Source organism: Oryctolagus cuniculus, chromosome 10 (assembly GCF_964237555.1).
Source record: "Oryctolagus cuniculus chromosome 10, mOryCun1.1, whole genome shotgun sequence".
In the NCBI taxonomy this organism is placed as follows: domain Eukaryota; kingdom Metazoa; phylum Chordata; class Mammalia; order Lagomorpha; family Leporidae; genus Oryctolagus; species Oryctolagus cuniculus.
In genome coordinates, this window is record NC_091441.1 from 113,865,230 (window position 1) to 113,883,402 (window position 18,173).

General features: G+C 51.7%; 1 protein-coding gene across 15 annotated transcripts in view; it reads left to right on the top strand.

The window, feature by feature from the left end:
- NR2C2 (nuclear receptor subfamily 2 group C member 2) overlaps positions 1-18,173 on the top strand; it is an 83,763-nt gene that overhangs the window by 55,129 nt on the left and 10,461 nt on the right. For all 15 annotated transcript variants that reach the window (XM_070051048.1, XM_051852560.2, XM_070051046.1 and 12 more), the window contains 8 exons: positions 2,135-2,237; positions 5,091-5,270; positions 7,686-7,833; positions 8,574-8,667; positions 12,609-12,742; positions 14,055-14,232; positions 15,665-15,786; positions 17,174-17,313. In XM_070051048.1, coding sequence (XP_069907149.1) covers positions 2,135-2,237; positions 5,091-5,270; positions 7,686-7,833; positions 8,574-8,667; positions 12,609-12,742; positions 14,055-14,232; positions 15,665-15,786; positions 17,174-17,313 — 1,099 coding nt within the window. The remainder of the gene's footprint in view (positions 1-2,134; positions 2,238-5,090; positions 5,271-7,685; positions 7,834-8,573; positions 8,668-12,608; positions 12,743-14,054; positions 14,233-15,664; positions 15,787-17,173; positions 17,314-18,173) is intronic.

Genomic DNA, 18,173 nt, shown 5'->3' on the forward strand with positions numbered 1-18,173 from the left:
ACCTGGTCCTCGCCTTTCCTTCAGTCCTTGCTGTGAACTGCTGGCTCTGGGCCCCTCCGTTCTTGTCTCCATCTCTGCCCTGCTTCTCCCTACCCTAGCAAGGGAGAATGGAGCTGGGGACTGGCTGCAGGACGAGCAGGAGAGCTGACACTGGCAGAACATCTGGGATTGGGAGCACTGACTTCCGAAACCCAGCACGCTGAGAGCAGACTCAGGCCCTGTCCCATAGTGGACACACATGTCTAGTCAGGGTCATGCTAGGGTCCTTGTGTGTGTGTTTCTAAATGTGTATTACGTTTTAATTTATGGTACAGTGCACCTGGCATTTATCTTCCTAATCATTTTTAGGCACACCGTTTAGTGGCGCTCAGTGCATCCACATTATTGTGACTCTTCACCTTCTTGAGCCCAAACTGTCCTCACTGAACAGTGGCTTTCCACCCCTCCCCTCCCCTGGTAACCACCATTCCACTTTCTGTCTCTATAGTTGGACTCTTCTGAGTACATCATTTAAGTGGAGTCATGCAGTATTTGTTGTTTGGTGACTGTTTACTTAAAATAATGTGTTTAAGATTCACCCGTTTTTAGGGTGTGTCGATTTATTTATTTTTTTAAGGTTTCTAATGAATGTATGAGCTACAGTTTGTGCACTTATTGATGGATATGTGGATTACTTCCACCTTCTGGATATTGCAGATAATGTTGCTATTATCTATTAAGGAAAAACGTGGGGAAGGAAAGAAATTTTTTTTGAGGTAGTTCAGAACACGAGCAATCACCTTTCACAGCTGGACTTTGTGAGGACGGGCCTGTGGTGCATGATTTAAGCCACTGCTTGGAACACTCACATCCTAGTGGGAGTACAGCTTGAGTCCTGGCTGTTCTACTTCCAGTCCAGCTTCCTGCTAATGGGCCTGGGAGGCAGTGGATGATCACCCAAGGGGCACCTGCTAGCCACATGGAAAACCCAGATGGAATTCCTAGCTCCGGGCTTTGGCCTGGCCCAGCCCCAGTTTTTATGAATCACAAATTCATTCATTCATTCATTCAATTATTCATTCATTCATTCTCTCCCCCTCCCCCTCTCCCTCTCTCTCTCTCTCTCTTTCTCTTTCTTTCTCTCTTTCTCATTCCTGCTCACTCACTCTCTCTCTCTCTGTCTCTCTCATGTACACACACAGTCTGCCTTTCAAGTAGATGGAAGTAAGTAAACAATTTTTAAAAAGAACTGTACTTTTTTTTAAGATTTATTTATGTGAAAGAGTGAGAAAGAGATCTTCCATCTGCTGGTTCACTCCCCAAATGGAGGCACTGGCCAGGGCTGGGCCACGCAGAAGCTCGGAGCTCAGAGTGTCATCAGGTCTTCTGTGTTACAGGGGTGAGAGGGGCCCAAGAACCCGGCCATCTTCCACTGCCTCTGAGGCGCGCCAGTGGGGAGCTGGGTCATAAGTGGAACTCCCTGCAATGGTGCTCTGAAACCAGCATCACACGCGGGGGCTTAACCCCCTGTGCCACAACCCCCGTCACAGAAGAACTGTGCTTCTGAGCCACCGTATATCATAGTCGTTAATGCAGCTCATCCTTCCTTCCTCACAGCACATCCCGATCATCTCAGATCTTGTGTTTCACGAGGGGATTCGGTGTTAATTCTGTATGTGTTCATAGATCACCTTAAATATTATGACTGGTCCAAGGTGAAGTCCGTTTTTTAATAACAGCTGTTTTTCACTTTCTCGTGTAGATGTTAGTTACAGGACTCCCCCAGGGGAGCACTGCTCTTCCACCTGGAGGGTCCCCTCAGCTTTCAGTCCTGCTACCACCAGCGCCTCCAGGAGGGACCCAGTTATTTAATGAAGAAAGCTGGTTCTCTCTCTGACAAGAGCGCCCTGCATGCTTGCAGGCTGTTGAGTGGGGCTAGAGAGGCAGTCAGAAGGATCTTAAATATTTCCAGTTGAGGACATCTCTGTGTGGTTCCTCACAGGGCCCCCAGTCCCAGGGGAGGTGCAGTCCATGAGGGACACAGGCCATCTGGGTATCAGGTGGAACTGCCCCAGTTCTGCCCCGAGTTCTCCTGCTTAGGAACTCAAGATTAGGGATTTATAGTTAAACGTTACTCTGCTTCGTGATCTCTTAGATCGTCACGGATTCTGCTTCTGTGGAGCGATTGCTGGGCAAGGCGGACGTGCAGCGGCCCCAGGTGGTGGAGTACTGTGTGGTCTGCGGCGACAAAGCCTCTGGTGTGTGAGCCACTCTGCTGGGTGCATGTCGTGGACCAACAGCAAGAACCCGCTGTTGTGGGAGGGCCCGGGGCTCACCTAGAAAGAATATTTTCTGTAGGGTAAAACGAACTCTGCTTTTCATATTTGGGTCATAATATAAATAAGCAAAATGGTTTCTCAGGTTATTAGATTCAAAGAAAACATCAAGAAACGGAAGTCATCGTTTCTGTAACCTAGTTACTGTCTGTAGTGGTTTGCTGCTTCCCCTGTCATCCCGTGGCTCATGTGAGAAACCGCTGCGGGGGAGGAGAGGGCAGCTGATGCTGGCTACAGCGGCAGGCCTCCGGCCGAGTGCTTGTTGAGTGAGACAGAAGGACACAGGGCTAGTGGGGCCAGGACCCAGGAGTTTAATGTGTGTGCACCTGGTAGCTTTGGGAAGAGTGCGTGAGCTTCCCTAGTTAGATCTAGCATGTGGGTAAAGAGAGAGTGGAGAAGATTCTTAGTCCAGAAGGTCAGACTTCGGCATGCTAGCCCTAGGGAGCCATAGAAGGTGAGACAGGCAGTAGGGGTGGACAAGCATTTGTTAAGGACACAGTTCCAGTGATGCCGGGGGTACAGACCTGAGTTCGGTGGCTGCTTGATTTCACTTTATTCTGTGGTCAGAAAATTCACAGGAAATTTTGTTGTCCTGAGGTGTGTGTGTTGGGAGAGGTTACACATTACTGTTTTCTCCAGGAACTTGAACCACACTTCTTAGGAAGACTGTGCCAGACAGGCATCAAGAGATCAGAAGCTCAAGTCCCTCCAAACTAGTGACATCTTTTCTCTGCCAGTGGTGCCTGCCTCTGCTCCTGCCCGCCCCTTTGTCCTGATGAACCGAGCCCGTCCCAGGGCTTCTCTGAAACTCAGCTACCCCACGGCGCAGGTGGACAGTGCTGCCTCTGTGCAGGCTGCTCTGCAGGCACTGGCTGCGTGTTACGCTTCAGTCTCCACGGGCCCGACGTCCCCCAGCAGTGTCAGGAAAGACCGTGTTCTCCCAGCTCTCTCCCCAGCCTCCTCTGCATCTCTGCCTTCCTGCTCAGCAGGGAGAGGCCTGTGTGAACGTGAGAGCCTATGAGCGAAGCCTGAACAGAACAGAAAGGCCAGAATCCGCCTGGGTTTCCTGTGTGTCGGTCCCCTTCTGAGCTGAAGGAGAGTCCCGGCATGGCTGTCAGTGCCATTGTTTCCATGGTAGAGTCACTCAGAGAGCTCAGTCGTACCATGAGGAAAGGAAACCAATGCAAAGAGGGGGACTTGTAGCACAGGTAGTCTAAGGAGAGCCAAGTTGAGACACAGTTGCACACCTGGGAAATGGTTCCACACATTAGAGGTTGCCGCAGTAGGATCTCCTGTAGCCCCCTGAAATGACAGTCCTGTGTCCTCCCCCGCTGTGGAATTCCAGATGCTTAGTCAACATTAGTCAGCTGGGAGCAGTGCAGTGTGATGTGTGTGAACTACGAAGCACAGACTGCTGTTGGAGTGCTCCTTATGTCACTGATCAGAGACTAGAAAAGCAAACTGCTGTGTTCTTGGAAGGGGCCGAGGAACTAACCCATGTGAGCCACAGGTGCCCTTCCTTTACCTCGAACCTTCACAGTCACCATTCAGCTGCCCCCAGGGTCTAGGATGAGTCAGTGAGATGGAGAGATGCAGGAGTGAGACCCTGTGTACTAAGGCAGCGTGTGCAGGTGTGTGCCACGTCTCTCCTTGTAAGATGGGTGACTGAGCAGCATCCCAGGTCCAGGTCTGAGGAGTAGGCCGGCTGGGCACAGGCAGACAGTGGGATTCATCCCTCACCTAGTAGCTCGGTCCTTTGTGTGCTAAGAGCACTGAGGTCACGCTGGTTACTGGCTGTTGTGTGTCACGGGAGCATTTTGACCTCATAAACCTACTTGAAAGACTGTAGAGAGGGGCTGGCACTGTGGTGCGGTGGGTTGAGCCGCTACCTGCCGTGCCAGCCTTCCATCTGAGCGCTTGTTTGGGTTGCAGGTGTTCCATTTCTGATCCAGCTCCCTGCTGATGCACCTGGGAAAGTAATGGGAGATGGCCCAAGGGGTTGGGCCCCTGCCACCCACATGGGAGACCCAGGAGAAGTTCCTGGCTCCTGGCTTCAGCCTGGCCTAGCCCCAGCTATTTCAGCCATTTGTGGGGTAAACCAGTGGATGGAAGAGATCTCTCTCTCTCTCTCTTCTTCTCCCTCTCCTTCTCCCTCTCCCCCTCCCCTTCCCTCTCCCTCTCCCTCCCTCTCCTCCCTCCATATTTATCTCTGTGCAACTTTGCCTTTCAAACTAAATTTTTTTTCCTTTTTTTTTTTTTTTTTTTTTTTGACAGGCAGAGTGGATAGTGAGAGAGAGAGAGAGAAAGGTCTTCCTTTTGCCGTTGGTTCACCCTCCAACGGCCGCCACGGCTGGCGCGCTGCGGCCGGCGCACTGCGCTGATCCAAAGGCAGGAGCCAGGTACTTCTCCTGGTCTCCCATGGGGTGCAGGGCCCAAGCACTTGGGCCATCCTCCACTGCACTCCCTGGCCACAGCAGAGAGCTGGCCTGGAAGAGGGGCAACCGGGACAGAATCCGGTGCCCCGACCGGGACTAGAACCCGGTGTGCCAGCGCCGCTAGGTAGAGGACTAGCCTATTGAGCTGCGGCGCCAGCCCAAATTAAATTTTAAAAAATCCGTAGAGAAGCTATCTGGAGGACGTGGCCGTATGCTTCGTGCCAAAGCCTGTGGCCATTGCGTGGCTGTTGGCGTCTGACAGCGTATGCCCAGGCCACTCTGAGAGCTGTCGCAGATCACTGCTTCCCCTGCTAACTCCCAGGGTACTTTCTCCTTCCAGGCCGTCACTATGGGGCTGTCAGTTGTGAAGGTTGCAAAGGTTTCTTCAAAAGGAGCGTGAGGAAAAATCTGACCTACAGCTGCCGGAGCAACCAAGACTGCATCATCAATAAACATCACCGCAATCGCTGTCAGTTTTGCCGGCTGAAAAAATGCTTGGAGATGGGCATGAAAATGGAATGTGAGTAGGGCATGAAGCCGCCTGTGGTAACCGGAAGAGAGGGAGCAAGAGTCTGTTCAGTAAGGGGTGTAAATTTGGCCTGAAAATTCTTTAGGAAAAACTGACCCTCTCTGACTTGCTTTTGGCTTACGTTTTGGTCAGCTGGGTGAATGGGCGCCAGTGTTCAGATGAAGCAGGAGACAGCACAGGAGAGTAGGGTGCACACAGCTTGAGAGCACACTGACCCCTGGGGAGCCGGGGAGCCCCTCCCCTGCCTCCATTTCGCCCCGAGGATGCAGTGCACAGACTTGTGCTCACTGCTTCCTTACTGTGTACTTTCCCGCGGGGCTCGGCCCCGGCCCAGCCTCTGCACAGCTGAAGTTCTGAAGGGAGGGCTGTTGCCCCCGGGTGTAGAGCAGCCAACGAAGGTCTCAGACCCCTCTCAGCTCTTTCTTCAGCCAGGCCCTCACCTACAGGGACAGTCAGCATGGAAGTCAGGTTCCTCGCTAGTGGTGCCCGCGTGAAGACAGGAATCCAGGAGAGGCAGCAAAGGGAAACCCAAGAATAGAGCTGGACTCTGCAGGTGCTGCAGAGCATGGAGGGTAGCAAATGCAGGACGCACACTTGACCTGGCAAGGCTGGTGGCCCTGGACCCAGGAGTACAGGCTGCCTACGAAGACTGAGAGGCGTTACCTACCAGTCCCAGTCTGAGTCTCGTAGGTTCTTTTCCTCAGCTTAGTACAGAAATGAGAAGCCAGGAAACATTTTGCAAAGAGGCAGAACCTTTTATTTGATTGGCAAGCGAATAGAGAAAGCGTCTGGTCAGAGAGGAGACCGACCAAACAGAGTGCCTGAGCCGGACACTGGCTTTGAGGAAGTGTCCTGGGTTTTTAAGGCATTACTCTCTGTTCATTGCATTATCTTATTGGGGTGCCCCTTGGACAGGGGGTTTCACATACGTATGTTGATTGGCTTGGGGCTCATGGAGATAGCAGGGGTCTCCTGGAGACTGTCTCCCCAGAGGCTCAGCCCCCTCCTCTGCCAGATCTGGGTGAAAGATTGCAGCCCCCCCCACCCCCCGAAGGTGTGATTGAAGGCTGCAGGGTACACTTGGCGTACAGAAGCTGTTAGTGGGGAGGTGCCGGTCGGCCTGGAGACTGGAGACAGCTTTCCAGCTGCAGCCGACAGCTTGCTTGGGAAGGACATCCTGCCTATGTCTGAAGAGGCCATGGACCCCAGCCCCACTGGCCTGCCTCAGAAGGTAGTAGCGTTTGTACTTCTGGAAACTGAAAATGGGGGGACAAGTGGCAATGTATTCTTTGAGAAATTAGAAATACCATCTAATTTCTGCCAAGGATAACTGCTGTTTCCCCACAGTGGATGCAGACATCACTGGCTTGGTGTTGGACTGGCCCATAGAGCCAAACTGTCCTCTTTCTCAATGATGAATATTGCTACTTAGAGTAATGACTGTAATTGTGTGTGTGTGTGTGTGTGTGTGTGTGAGACAGACAGACAGAGAGCGCTATCACAGGTGTAGATACAAACTTGTGACCCAATCCCTGTCAGTTCGGTTAGCAGGAAGTATGAAACCTTGGCCCTAGGGTTCATGTCTTCCTTGTTCTAAGAAGTCTTCCTTTTCTTCTGTTGTTTCTGGCATGTATACCTGTTCTTAAACTAGGTTGCTAAATGGAGAGACTGCTCGTGTGGTATAACGGGCATAAACTGTGCAGAAGCTGGGTCTGAGTTGGAAATGACAGTGGTTCCTGAATCCCTTGTGACCCAGGCTAGGCTGTGTTACAAGGACCCAGCAGATGAGCACTTCTTCTGCAGAGTTAATTTTGTTAGCAGCGGGAAGTGAAAGCCCAGGGCTGGATCTCTGTGCCACCTGAGGTGCCCAAGTCCCACACTGGAGTGCCTGGCTCGGAGATCCCATGACGCTTCTGATTCCAGCTCCCTCCCGGCACATATCCTGATGGCTCAAGTATTGGGTCCCTGCCACTCATGGGGCAGACCAGGATTGAGTTCCTAGCTCCTGATTTCAGCCTGGCCCAACCCCAGCTGTTGCAGGCATTTGAGGAATGAACTAGTAGATGAGATCTTTCTGTGTCTGTCTCTCAAATAAATAGATATAATTAATTAATGTATCAAAAAAGAAGTGAAGGCCCCGAGGGCTCATTGTGAGCCACAGAGGCCTGGCAGTGGACTGGTGCTGTTTTGTGCGTTTAGATTTCACGTGGCATTGTTTGGCTCGGAACACTTTTCTCCGCTTTGGAAAAGTCCACTGTGAAAACTGAGCCAGATGAGCTAGCACCACCACTTACGTCCCTGCGATAATAGATACTAAGGGAGACCCCTTACTTAACCCTGAGGAATTGTATTCGTTACTGACGTGGGTCTGTGCTCTAAACATGAATATTTATGTTGTGATTTAAGCTGTGCAGAGTGAACGGAAGCCCTTTGACGTGCAGCGGGAGAAACCAAGCAATTGTGCCGCATCAACTGAGAAAATCTATATCCGGAAGGACCTGAGGAGTCCTCTGATAGCCACCCCCACCTTTGTGGCAGACAAAGATGGAGCAAGGTCAGTTCCTGTTCTCACGAAGGGCAGCACGCCTCAGCCTCTGGAGCTGATCAGAGGAGGCACGGCCGCTGCCCGGGGAGGTGTGGCTCCTGCCTGGCTGCCGCGGCCTCCAGCCTCCATTTGCCTCATCCCACCCCTGTTCAGTCACTCCTCTCGGGATGGGCTAGAAATTCTCCACTCTCAGGCTCAGAGACTGTTGTACAGTTAAACTAGCGTTCCTAGGAGTAGAACAGTTGCTCCGTAATTCAGTACTGGGGCTTTTTGCAGTACAGACAGGTCTTTCCTGTCAGAGAGTGCCACAAGTTACTTTGTTTGTTCTAATTGATATAATCTATTGAAGTTACTTTAAAAGGAACAGAAAGCAAACGAGAAACCCAAAATGTATCTTAGAACTGAAGTTGAGAACACCTTGGTGGTTTTCTGAAGATCAAGATCAAGTTAGTTTTTTGTTTTTTTTTTTGTTTTTTTTTTTTTTTGGCAGAAGTCCATAATCATCAGTCAGTGGAAAGCCCTGAAGAACGTGCCTTGGTGCTTCTTCCTGTCTCACGCTGTAGACCTGACTGTGCACATCGTTGCACAGGAAGAAGAGGGCCATTCGGTCCCTCAGTGGCTGAGCCTAGTTAGATCTTTGCTCAGGTGCACATAAGTTGGCAGATGTTGAAGGGACAGGTGAATGCAGCATGATCATACTGTACATAAAATGTTGGAAGCTACTCTGGGTTTCTTTATGTCTTAAATAGACAAACAGGTCTTCTTGATCCAGGGATGCTTGTGAACATCCAGCAGCCTTTGATACGTGAGGATGGTACGGTTCTCCTGGCCACGGATTCCAAGGTGACGTTCTCTCCCTGTGCCTCCTCTCCTCCTCTGTGTTGCCAGTGCAGGCTGCTGCCCTAACTGTGTGTGCCACCTTCTTGGCCTCCCATGGTCTCCATGGAAAAGCATGACCTTGCATCTCACTGTCTGCTTGTTGATGACAGCCACGCTGGGACTTGTTTTAGGGTTGCTGCTGCCTTTTCAGAAACCTCAGTGAGCTGGCTGGTCACCATCACCAGAACAAGGCAGCGTCTGGACTTCAGTTTGGTGGCTATTCTGTGGTTCTGGACTCTTGAGATTTTTTTTTTCTTTTACATTAGCAAGCTGTCATGCTCAAGAAGTAGCTGCTTACCTTGAGTGAGCCTTTTGCAAAAGCCCCCGTCTCTTTTTGTTTGCTCTTTCAGGGATTTGTTTGTTTTGAAAGTTAGAGTTACAGAGAGCGTGAGAGAGGGGTTTTCCATCTGCTGGATCACTCCCCAGATGGCTGGGGCTGGGTCAAACAAACCAGGAGCCAGGAGCTTCATCCAGGTCTCCCACGTGGGTGGCAAAAGCACTTTGGCCATCCTCCGCTGCTTTTCCCAGGCCATTAGGGAGCTGGATGGGAAGTGGAGCTGCAATACAACCCAGCACTCATGTGGGATGCTAGTATCACGGGTGGGAGCTCACCCACATGCTGTCCCTGCCCCTCCCGCAGCCCCCAGTCCCTTTATGTTAGGTGACCTTTAGGAGGAAGTTTAGCCAGAGGCAGTCCAGCTCTAAAACTCAGCTACAGCAAGTCAGCCATGGGAAGTCCAACCTTACTGGGGACAGTACTGTCCTTTCCAAGACAGGGAGACAGCTGGCTAGTTCCTGGGAGGAAAACCAAGGAGGGATTGATGCAGCCCAGGGAAGCCATCGCTTTGCTCATTTGTTGTTCCTAATGTAAACCAAGTAATGAAGGGTGAGCAGCAAGCCGTAGCGGTAAAGGAGGCAGCTCAGTGGCGAGAGCACAGGCCCAGGCCGGGCCTTCAGGTCCTTGTCCGCTCATATCAAGTGCTGAGGGAATGAGAAGGCAGAGAGCCCGAGGCCCGCCTGAGGAGCCGCCCTGCCCTCTCTGGCCTCAGGCGGGCCTTGGAGCTCTCTTCTCTGTGCTTGGGCTATGACAATGTGCAGGACGATGCTGAGGGCACACACCTAACTCCTGCGGGCGGTCCAGAACAGCGGCGCTGACTGCATGGGGAGGAGGAGAGAAGGAGAGAAAACAAAAACCCAAATAACTCTCAAGGTTCCTGATGACCCTGGAACTCTGGCCAGCTGCTCCAGGTGCCATCTGTGCAGACACTGGGCTCAGAGAGCCACCCTGCTGCTCACAGCCATGCGCCCCCTCTCACCCGGCAGCTCCATCCGTGCCTCCCCATGGCAGTGAGCGCTGACTGGCAGGAATGCGTTCCTGTCCCTAGATGGGGGACTGAATGCAGAAGCTGTGTCATGTTTGCATAGTGAACACAGAGCACTTTGGATCAGCACACTGGGCTGCCCTGTGCCTTCCTCCCTGAAATGGAAATACCAGGACCCACCCCAGGAGCGTGTTTGGAAAATAGTACATATCACAGCACCTAAAGATGGCTGTTTTCAGAAGCTGGTTAAAGACTGATTTATTTATTTGAAAGGCAGAGTTAGGCAGAGAGAGAGAGAGAAATCTTTGATCCACTGGTTCACTCTGTGGCCAGGGTTGGGCCAGGTTAAAGCCAGGAGCCTAGAACTCCACCTGGGTCTGCAGCGTGGCAGAGCAGGGACCCTTCCCAGGCACATTAGCAGGGAGCTGGATTGGAAGTAGACTCAAACCAGTGCCTCTATGGGATGCTGGCATCTCAGGCAGTGTCTTAATTAACCCACTGCTCCACCATGTCAGCCCCTCTAGCTCAGTCAGTGTTGCACCTGACCATCTAACTGGCGCCCAGTGAGTGCCATCCTGTTACTCTCCCCTCTTCTTCCTCTTTCTTCCCCGTTAGCATACTTGATGGCCATGATGGCCTCCACCCCACAGCAGCTGCTCAGCACCTCCAGTGACTCCTGTGGCTATTGCTTCTGTCGATTCTGGTGTTTCACTCTTGGAATCAAGACATTTGTACATGAGTATCTTGGTTTATCTCAGTCTATCTCTAACTTCCTCCTTTTTTAAAAAATTGAAATAAAAGTTAAATACCATCCAGTGTACCCTTTGAGTGTATAGTTTAGTGAGTTTTAGTATAACCAAGTTTTGCATCCACTACCCCTCATTTCAGAATAGTTTTGTCTCCCCAGAAGAAACCCAGAACCTCATTAAGCAGTCACAGCCCTTTCCCCTCTCCCAGACCCTGCCACCTCTGACCTCCTCTCTGGCTCCAGGGTTGTGCCAGTTCTGTTTCAAATCGGGGATCATACAGTCTGTGACCTTTTGTGGCTGGCTTCTCTGAATATTAATAGAATGCTTTTAAGGTTCATGCCTAGTAGCCTGTGTCAGCAGTTCATGCCTTTCTGTTGCCAAGTAATATGCCATTCTATAGGTTGACCTTACATTTATTTATCCACTTGTCAGTTGATAGACATTGGAGAAGTTTCTGCATTTGACCAGAGTTTGCTGGTCAGGTGGTAACTCTTGGGTGGAGACTTTGAAGGAACTGCCAGGATATTTTTCAAAATGACTGCATTGCTTTACATTCCTACTGTGTGTGCAGATTGCAGTTTCTCTGTATCCTCACCAGTACTTTATTGCCCAAGTAATTGGCCAGAAACATCCTGGTGTATGTGAAATGGTATTTCCTTGTTTTGATTTGTTGAGTATCTTTTAATGTGCTTATTGGCCATTTGTATTTCTTCTTTGGCAAGATTCAGATCTTTTGTCCATTTTTAAGATTGATTGATTGGCCAGCACCGCGGCTCAATAGGCTAATCCTCCGCCTGCAGCACCAGCACCTCAGGTTCTAGTCCCGGTCAGGGTGCCGGATTCTGTCCCAGTTGCCCCTCTTCCAGGCCAGCTCTCTGCTGTGGCCCGGGAGTGCAGTGGAGGATGGCTCAAGTGCTTGGGCCCTGCACCCACATGGGAGACCAGGAGAAGCACCTGGCTCCTGGCTTTGGATCAGTGCGGTGCGCCAGCTGCGGCGGCCATTGGAGGGTGAACCAACGGCCAAAGAAGACCTTTCTCTCTCTCTCTCTCTCTCTCTCTCACTCTCACTGTCCACTCTGCCTGTCCAAAAAAAAAAAAAAAGATTGATTTAAAAGGCAGAGTGACAGATCTTCCATCACTCAGTTCATGCCTCTGATGGCCACAAATCCAGTCTGGGCCAAGCTGAAGCCAGGAGCCAGGAGCTTCATGTGGGTCTTCCATGTGAGTGGCAGGGGACGAAGCACTTGGGCTATTTTCCAGTGCTTTCCCAGGCACATTAGCAGGAAACTAGATAAGAAGTGAAGTAGCCAGGACTCGAACAGGCATTCCAGTATGGGATGCTGGCATTGCAAGTGAAGGCTCAACCCGCTGCGCCTCAGTGCCACCCCCACCCCTTTGCCCATGTTTAAGTTCATCGTTGAGTTGTAGAGTTCTTTTGGTGTTCTGGTCACTAAGCTGCTGTCAGATACATGATTCGCAAATATTCTTTTCGGTTCTTTAACTTGTCTTTTTGTTTGTGGGTTGCCTTTTTTATTGCTTGGTTGGTAATGTGTTTTGAAGCACAGAAGTTTAACTTTGAGTAAAGTCCAGTTAACCTGTTTTTGTTCTGTCATTTCACCCCTGTGTCCTTAAGTCACCTGTGGGTTTGTGTAACCACAGCCACACAGAGATAAAGAAAACTGACCCATCACCACAGAGAGCACCCTCCCACTGCTCCCTGTGGGGAGCAGTTTTGGAGCCAACATTACACCTTCAGGGGCCTGAGAATCCTTAGCTTATGTGTGTGTGTGTATGTGTGTGTGTGTGTTTAACGTTACTATTTTTTGTTTATTAGGCAGAAACAAGCCAGGGAGCTCTGGGCACACTGGCAAACGTAGTGACCTCCCTTGCCAACCTGAGTGAGTCCTTGAACAACGGTGACACTTCAGAGATCCAGCCAGAGGACCAATCTGCAAGCGAGATTACACGGTACGAGCCCACACGCGCGGACACGCACAGCGCCAGGGGGGGCATGTTGGCATGTATCCTGTTTAATCAAGGGTTCTAAAGCAGTCACAACAACCCTGCATGGCTGTCCTCTTTCAAGTTTTAGCTGTGATAACCTGGGCCCACTTAGCACTGTGTGATACAGACGGTCACCACTGCTTTTCATTCCAAACAAGGAAAAAAGAAACCAGGTAACTCCGTGAAAGTGCAGGGAGGCCTTTTAGTGGACGGCTGTTTATATTGAGCACTGTTCAACACACCTGCATAGTAACAGCTCAGCCCATATCATACTTCTCATTTAGCCCATTTTTCTCCCGTAACCTGAGTGGCGAGTGTGGAGCCTCACTCCGCCAGCGTAGCTACATCCGTATTAGCCAGCAGAGCACGAGCTGGTCTGGGTGTGGTAACTGGATGCTGCAGCTGTGACTCCTCTGCAGCCCGAGCCTTGGTTCTGCTCCTGCCACTCCTGCCTGTCATGCTAGGCTGGCCAGGAGCATGGCTAAGGAGCACGCAGGGACTCTGGTCCTCATGGTTATTTGCAGTCTAAGAGAGAAATGAAGATCTTGGTCCAGTGGAAAGAGGATGGGAATTGAATTAGAAGTCTGGTTCCATCACTTAACTATGTGGATGGTCTTAGAAAAGTTATTTGACATCTGTAAGCCTCAGCATTCACCTCTATAAAATGGAGAGAATTTTTACCTTTGGAAGTTTACTTCATTACTTCAACTGAAGTACTTGAGAGGAGCTGTGGAGGGCGAAGGAGTGTTGTTTCAGCTTATAGTTTTGGAGGTTCACAGTTCGAGACTGAGCAGCCACGTTGGTTCAGGCCTCTGGGAGACTGGACGATGACACGGGGAGCCAGGAAGCACACTCTGCTTGTATGGTGAGCCGTCTCAGGAGTGCCACTTCTGAGGCCAGTCCCCAGTGACTAAAGACGACAGCTAGGCCCAGCTCCCAGACGCGGTAATTAGATCAAGTCCTCACCCTTTGTCGAGCCACCACTGACCACTAACATAAGGCTTTGGGGTTCAAACATTTGAGTTGAGGGAGCCAAATCCTGTTCAAGGCATAATAGGAAATGGTGAAGAACAGAAATTATATGGAAAATAAACATTCCAGAGCTCAGTGCCTAAGAGGAGGTACAATACCCAGAAGCTCTGAGTGTTGGCCCTCCCTCTGCAGGTAGTTTGATTATCCTTTCTCAGAGCATTGCTTGTCTGAGCTACATCTCAGCTAGAGCCCTGTTTCCCCTAAGAGCTGTAGATTCACAGACTTGCTTCATTTTTGCTCACAGGGCATTTGATACCTTAGCTAAAGCACTTAATACCACAGACAGCTCCTCGCCTCCAAGCCTGGCCGACGGGATAGACGCCAGTGGAGGGGGCAGCATCCACGTCATCAGCAGAGACCAGTCGACACCCATCATTGAGGTTGAAGGCCCTCTCCTTTCAGACACACACGTCACATTTAAGGTGAGTGCTCTCAGACTAACCACACGCGAGCCTCCCCAGCCTGTTGGGAGAGAGGTTTCTGCCGAAGCTGATCTGTAGGCTCTAAAGCCAACCCTAAGCGTGAGCTCCTTTTCTTTCCTTATCTATTTAAAAGTCAGAGTTACAAAGAAACGGAGAGAATCTGCCTTCTCTGGTTCACTCCCCAAAGGGCCACTACAGCCAGGGCTGGGCCAGGCCAAAGTCAAGAGCTTCTTCCAGGTCTCGCATGTGTGGCAGGGGCCCAAGCACATGGGCCATCCTCTGCTGCTTTCCCAGGTGCATTAGCAGGGAGCTAGATCGAAAGTGGAGCAGCCAGGACTCAAACCAGTGCTCATATGGGATGTCGGCACCACAGGCAGTGGCTTCCCCCAGTTTTGCTGAATTGTAGCCCCAGCATGAGCTCATTCTCGTACTGTGGACCTGGACATCAAGGCCTCAACCAGGATCTTGTATTCCATTGGGAAGCATTTTCACTTGTCTTGTGCTCACTGTGCGTTGGGTTCTGAAGGTAAACCTGAAGCAGGTGCAGCCAGTCATTATCGAGACTGGCCAGTGTGGCGCCTCTGCTGCTGCCTTCCCGACACAGCCCAGCTGCAGCATGGGCTGGGGGGGAGGGGGGGGTGCAATTTTTCTTCTCTGTGCAGGAGAAGCCTGCCTACAAGATCTCCTTCCTGACCACTGATCTGACACGTTGCCCCTCAGAGCCTCTGTAACATAGGCATCCTTGAAGAGACTGTTGGTTCGCACAGGTTTTCCTGTGCACACCTTCACTACCTCACCTTTTGAGGACATTCCCAGGACAGCTGAGGCCCCTCTGTCCCTGGGTCTCCAGCTGAGTCTTCCTGGAGAGATCTGCCTGCTCACTTACAAAGATGGGATCGCTGCTCCTAGTTGGCCAGGGGTGCCCAAGACATAGTTCAGCAGTGGGATTCCAGTTTCAATGGCATGGGAGGCCCTGTTAGTCAGTGGAGCTATAGAGCCCTGGCCTGGCATCCAGGAGGCAGGAATTGTCCTACTCCGTGGGTTATGTGTGGCCTCCACCTCTGTTCCCTTGAAGCCACCTTCCAAAGTGCCTACGAGCCTGTGGGTCTGACCCCTGTTCCCAGTTCAATTTAAACTTTGAGCTATGGCTCAGAGTGGACTACAGTGAGTAACAGCTGAGCTGACACAAGAGTTGAATAGCATGTTTTCATATGAGCGACCTGGGAAGTCCCCCTGGGCCTGTTAGACGGCGGTTAGACTGAGCAAGAAAGCATGGGGATCGGTGCCCCTCGCAAAAGCTGGACCCATGCAGCAGCTTCACAGTCAGAGGCAGGGAGCCTCGCTGGCACCGCCCCTGAAAGGGCAGGGCACGTGTGGCCAGCACAGCGGTCCCCAGAGCCCTCACCTCTGCCTGTGCGCCTCCCTTGTGCAGCTGACAATGCCCAGCCCGATGCCGGAATACCTCAACGTGCACTACATCTGCGAGTCTGCGTCCCGCCTGCTCTTCCTCTCCATGCACTGGGCCAGGTCCATCCCAGCCTTTCAGGCACTTGGGTGAGTGTTTTCTTAGCATGTGTCGGGGGTAGGTAAGGGGCTGCCCTCTCTAGGAATGGCTTGGAAAACCTACGAGGTCCCTTCTAGTTTGTTCCTAAGACCTTGTTCAAGAGCCCCTGATGTTTGTTTTCTAAAGATTTATTTATTTCAAAGAGCTACAGAGAAGGAAAGGCAGTCAGAGAGAGATCTTCCATCCATTTGTTCACGAACCAAATGGCCGCAATGGCCAGGACTGGGCCAGGCTGAAGCCAGGAGCTTCACCTGGGTCTCCCATGTGGGTGCAGGGCCCAAGCACTTGAGCCAGTGATTTCCCAGGCACATTCATGGGAGCTGGATCAGAAGTGGAACAGGCAGGACTCAAACCAGTGCCCACATGGATGCCTGCACCACAGGTAGTAGCTTCACCTGCTAGGTCCGCGACACCACTGGCCTCACCCTCAGTTTGGTTTTTATTTTGTTGTTCTTGTTTCAAGATTTATTTTATTTATGGAGGTAGATAGGGAGAGAGAGAAGTCTTCTATCTGCTGGTTCACTCTCCAAATGGCCACAATGACTGGGGCTGGGCCAGGCAGGAGCCAAGAGCACTTTTTCTGTTTGATTTGGAACCACGATACCACATAGTCAAGGTGGTGTCAGTCAGATCTCGCATGCAGTGCTTTGTAAGCGGACGTTCAGGCTAGGAGGATAAATCACGAGGCACGTGTCAGGTGGTGGGCCTGGCACAGGGCTGCAGCCCTGGTCCCATTGCTCTCCCCTGGCTGAGCTGTCCTTGAGGTGACTGGGGGAATGGCCTTGTCCAGATGGCTGAGGTTCTCCGGCCTCCTGGTGTCTTGAGGCCCATGGAGGGATGCTGCCTCTGGGCACATCTGGGACTAAGAGCAGCTGGTCTCGCAGCTGCTGGCCCTGCTGGCCGACTTGAGAACTTGTCCAGGACAGGGCTGCAAGCTCCCTGCTGCAGCCCCAACTCCAGCTGCAGCACAGGGTCTGCCGCCTGTCTGCTGGGGTGACAGGGACCTTCTGCCCTTCAGCGTCCACTCAGCTGCTGTCCTTTGATCTCTGCCATCTCTCGTGACCTTGGCCAAGGACCTGAGACACAGATACCCATTCCCTGGGACACAGCCAAGCCAGGGTTGCTGAGGACTCAGAAGGCTTGGCCACACTTCAGTCTAAAGAATCTTCTTTAAGAGAGTAGTTTAATGTCAGACTTGAACTACAACATTCATAGAGTTGACCGTTTTCAAGGATGACCCTGCACACCCCAGAGACCCTAAACAAACACCTGTCAGATCTGCTTGGTGGGGAGTGCTGAGGCTTAGTGCCTGCGTTGCCCACATCCTGGGAGAAGTGCAGTGTGCAGCCACACTGAGCCTGCTTTCTGTGTCCGCAGGCAGGACTGTAACACCAGCCTAGTGCGGGCCTGCTGGAACGAGCTCTTCACCCTAGGCCTGGCCCAGTGTGCCCAGGTCATGAGTCTCTCCACCATCCTGGCCGCCATTGTCAACCACCTGCAGAACAGCATCCAGGAAGGTAGGGACTGGGGACCTGGGGTGAGCTGTGTTTTGGTCAGGTGCTCATGGAGCAGAACCCAGCCCTCTGCAAGAGACCCATGTCAAAGACACCTTAGTTTCCCCAGGCTGCCTCCGTGGCAAGGTGGCTGAGCTCGGCGTCCCACCATGCACATCAGCTGACGGAAGCCCGACTGTTGATTCAGGGGCCTTTACCAGTGCAGACGGCCCTCCTCCATGCAGTGAATACAAACAAGACACGGAAAGGCCATTTCCTCACAGGCCTTGAGTGCTTTCAGAATAAGGCCAGCTTCTGTGTGCATCTCCCTGACTGGTGATGGGCCATCTTTTCATGAGTAACAGCTCACAAATCCTCACAGCTCTGTAATGCAGGGACTGTCATCTCCCTGGGTCCCTGTTTCTCTACCTTTAAGTAAGTTTTTAAAAAGAAGGAAAGAGAAAAGCTAACCACTCATGTGAATTGGTTTCCTTTTCCTTTTTTTTTTTTTTTTTTGGTTAAGAGCCATTTTATTTGAAAGGCAGAGTGGGAAGGAGGGACAGAAAATAAGAAAGGCAGACTGATGGCCCATCTGCTGGTTCACTCCTCAGAAGCCCACAGCAGAGGCTGGACCAGCCTCCACCCTGGTCTCCCAGTGGGTGGCAGGAGCCCAGATCCTCGGGCCATGATGTGCGCGTCCAGGCACGGCAGCAGAGCACTGGATTGGAGTAGAGTAGCGGTATCCAGACCCGTGTTCTGCTGCGGGACATGCTCATCTCATGCAGCACAACGCTGCTGTGCCACGGCACCTGCACGGAGTCTGAAGCAGTTGAAGGGCGGTCACGGTGTGTCCCTGGGAGACCAAAGGAGTTGCAGGGAGTGGG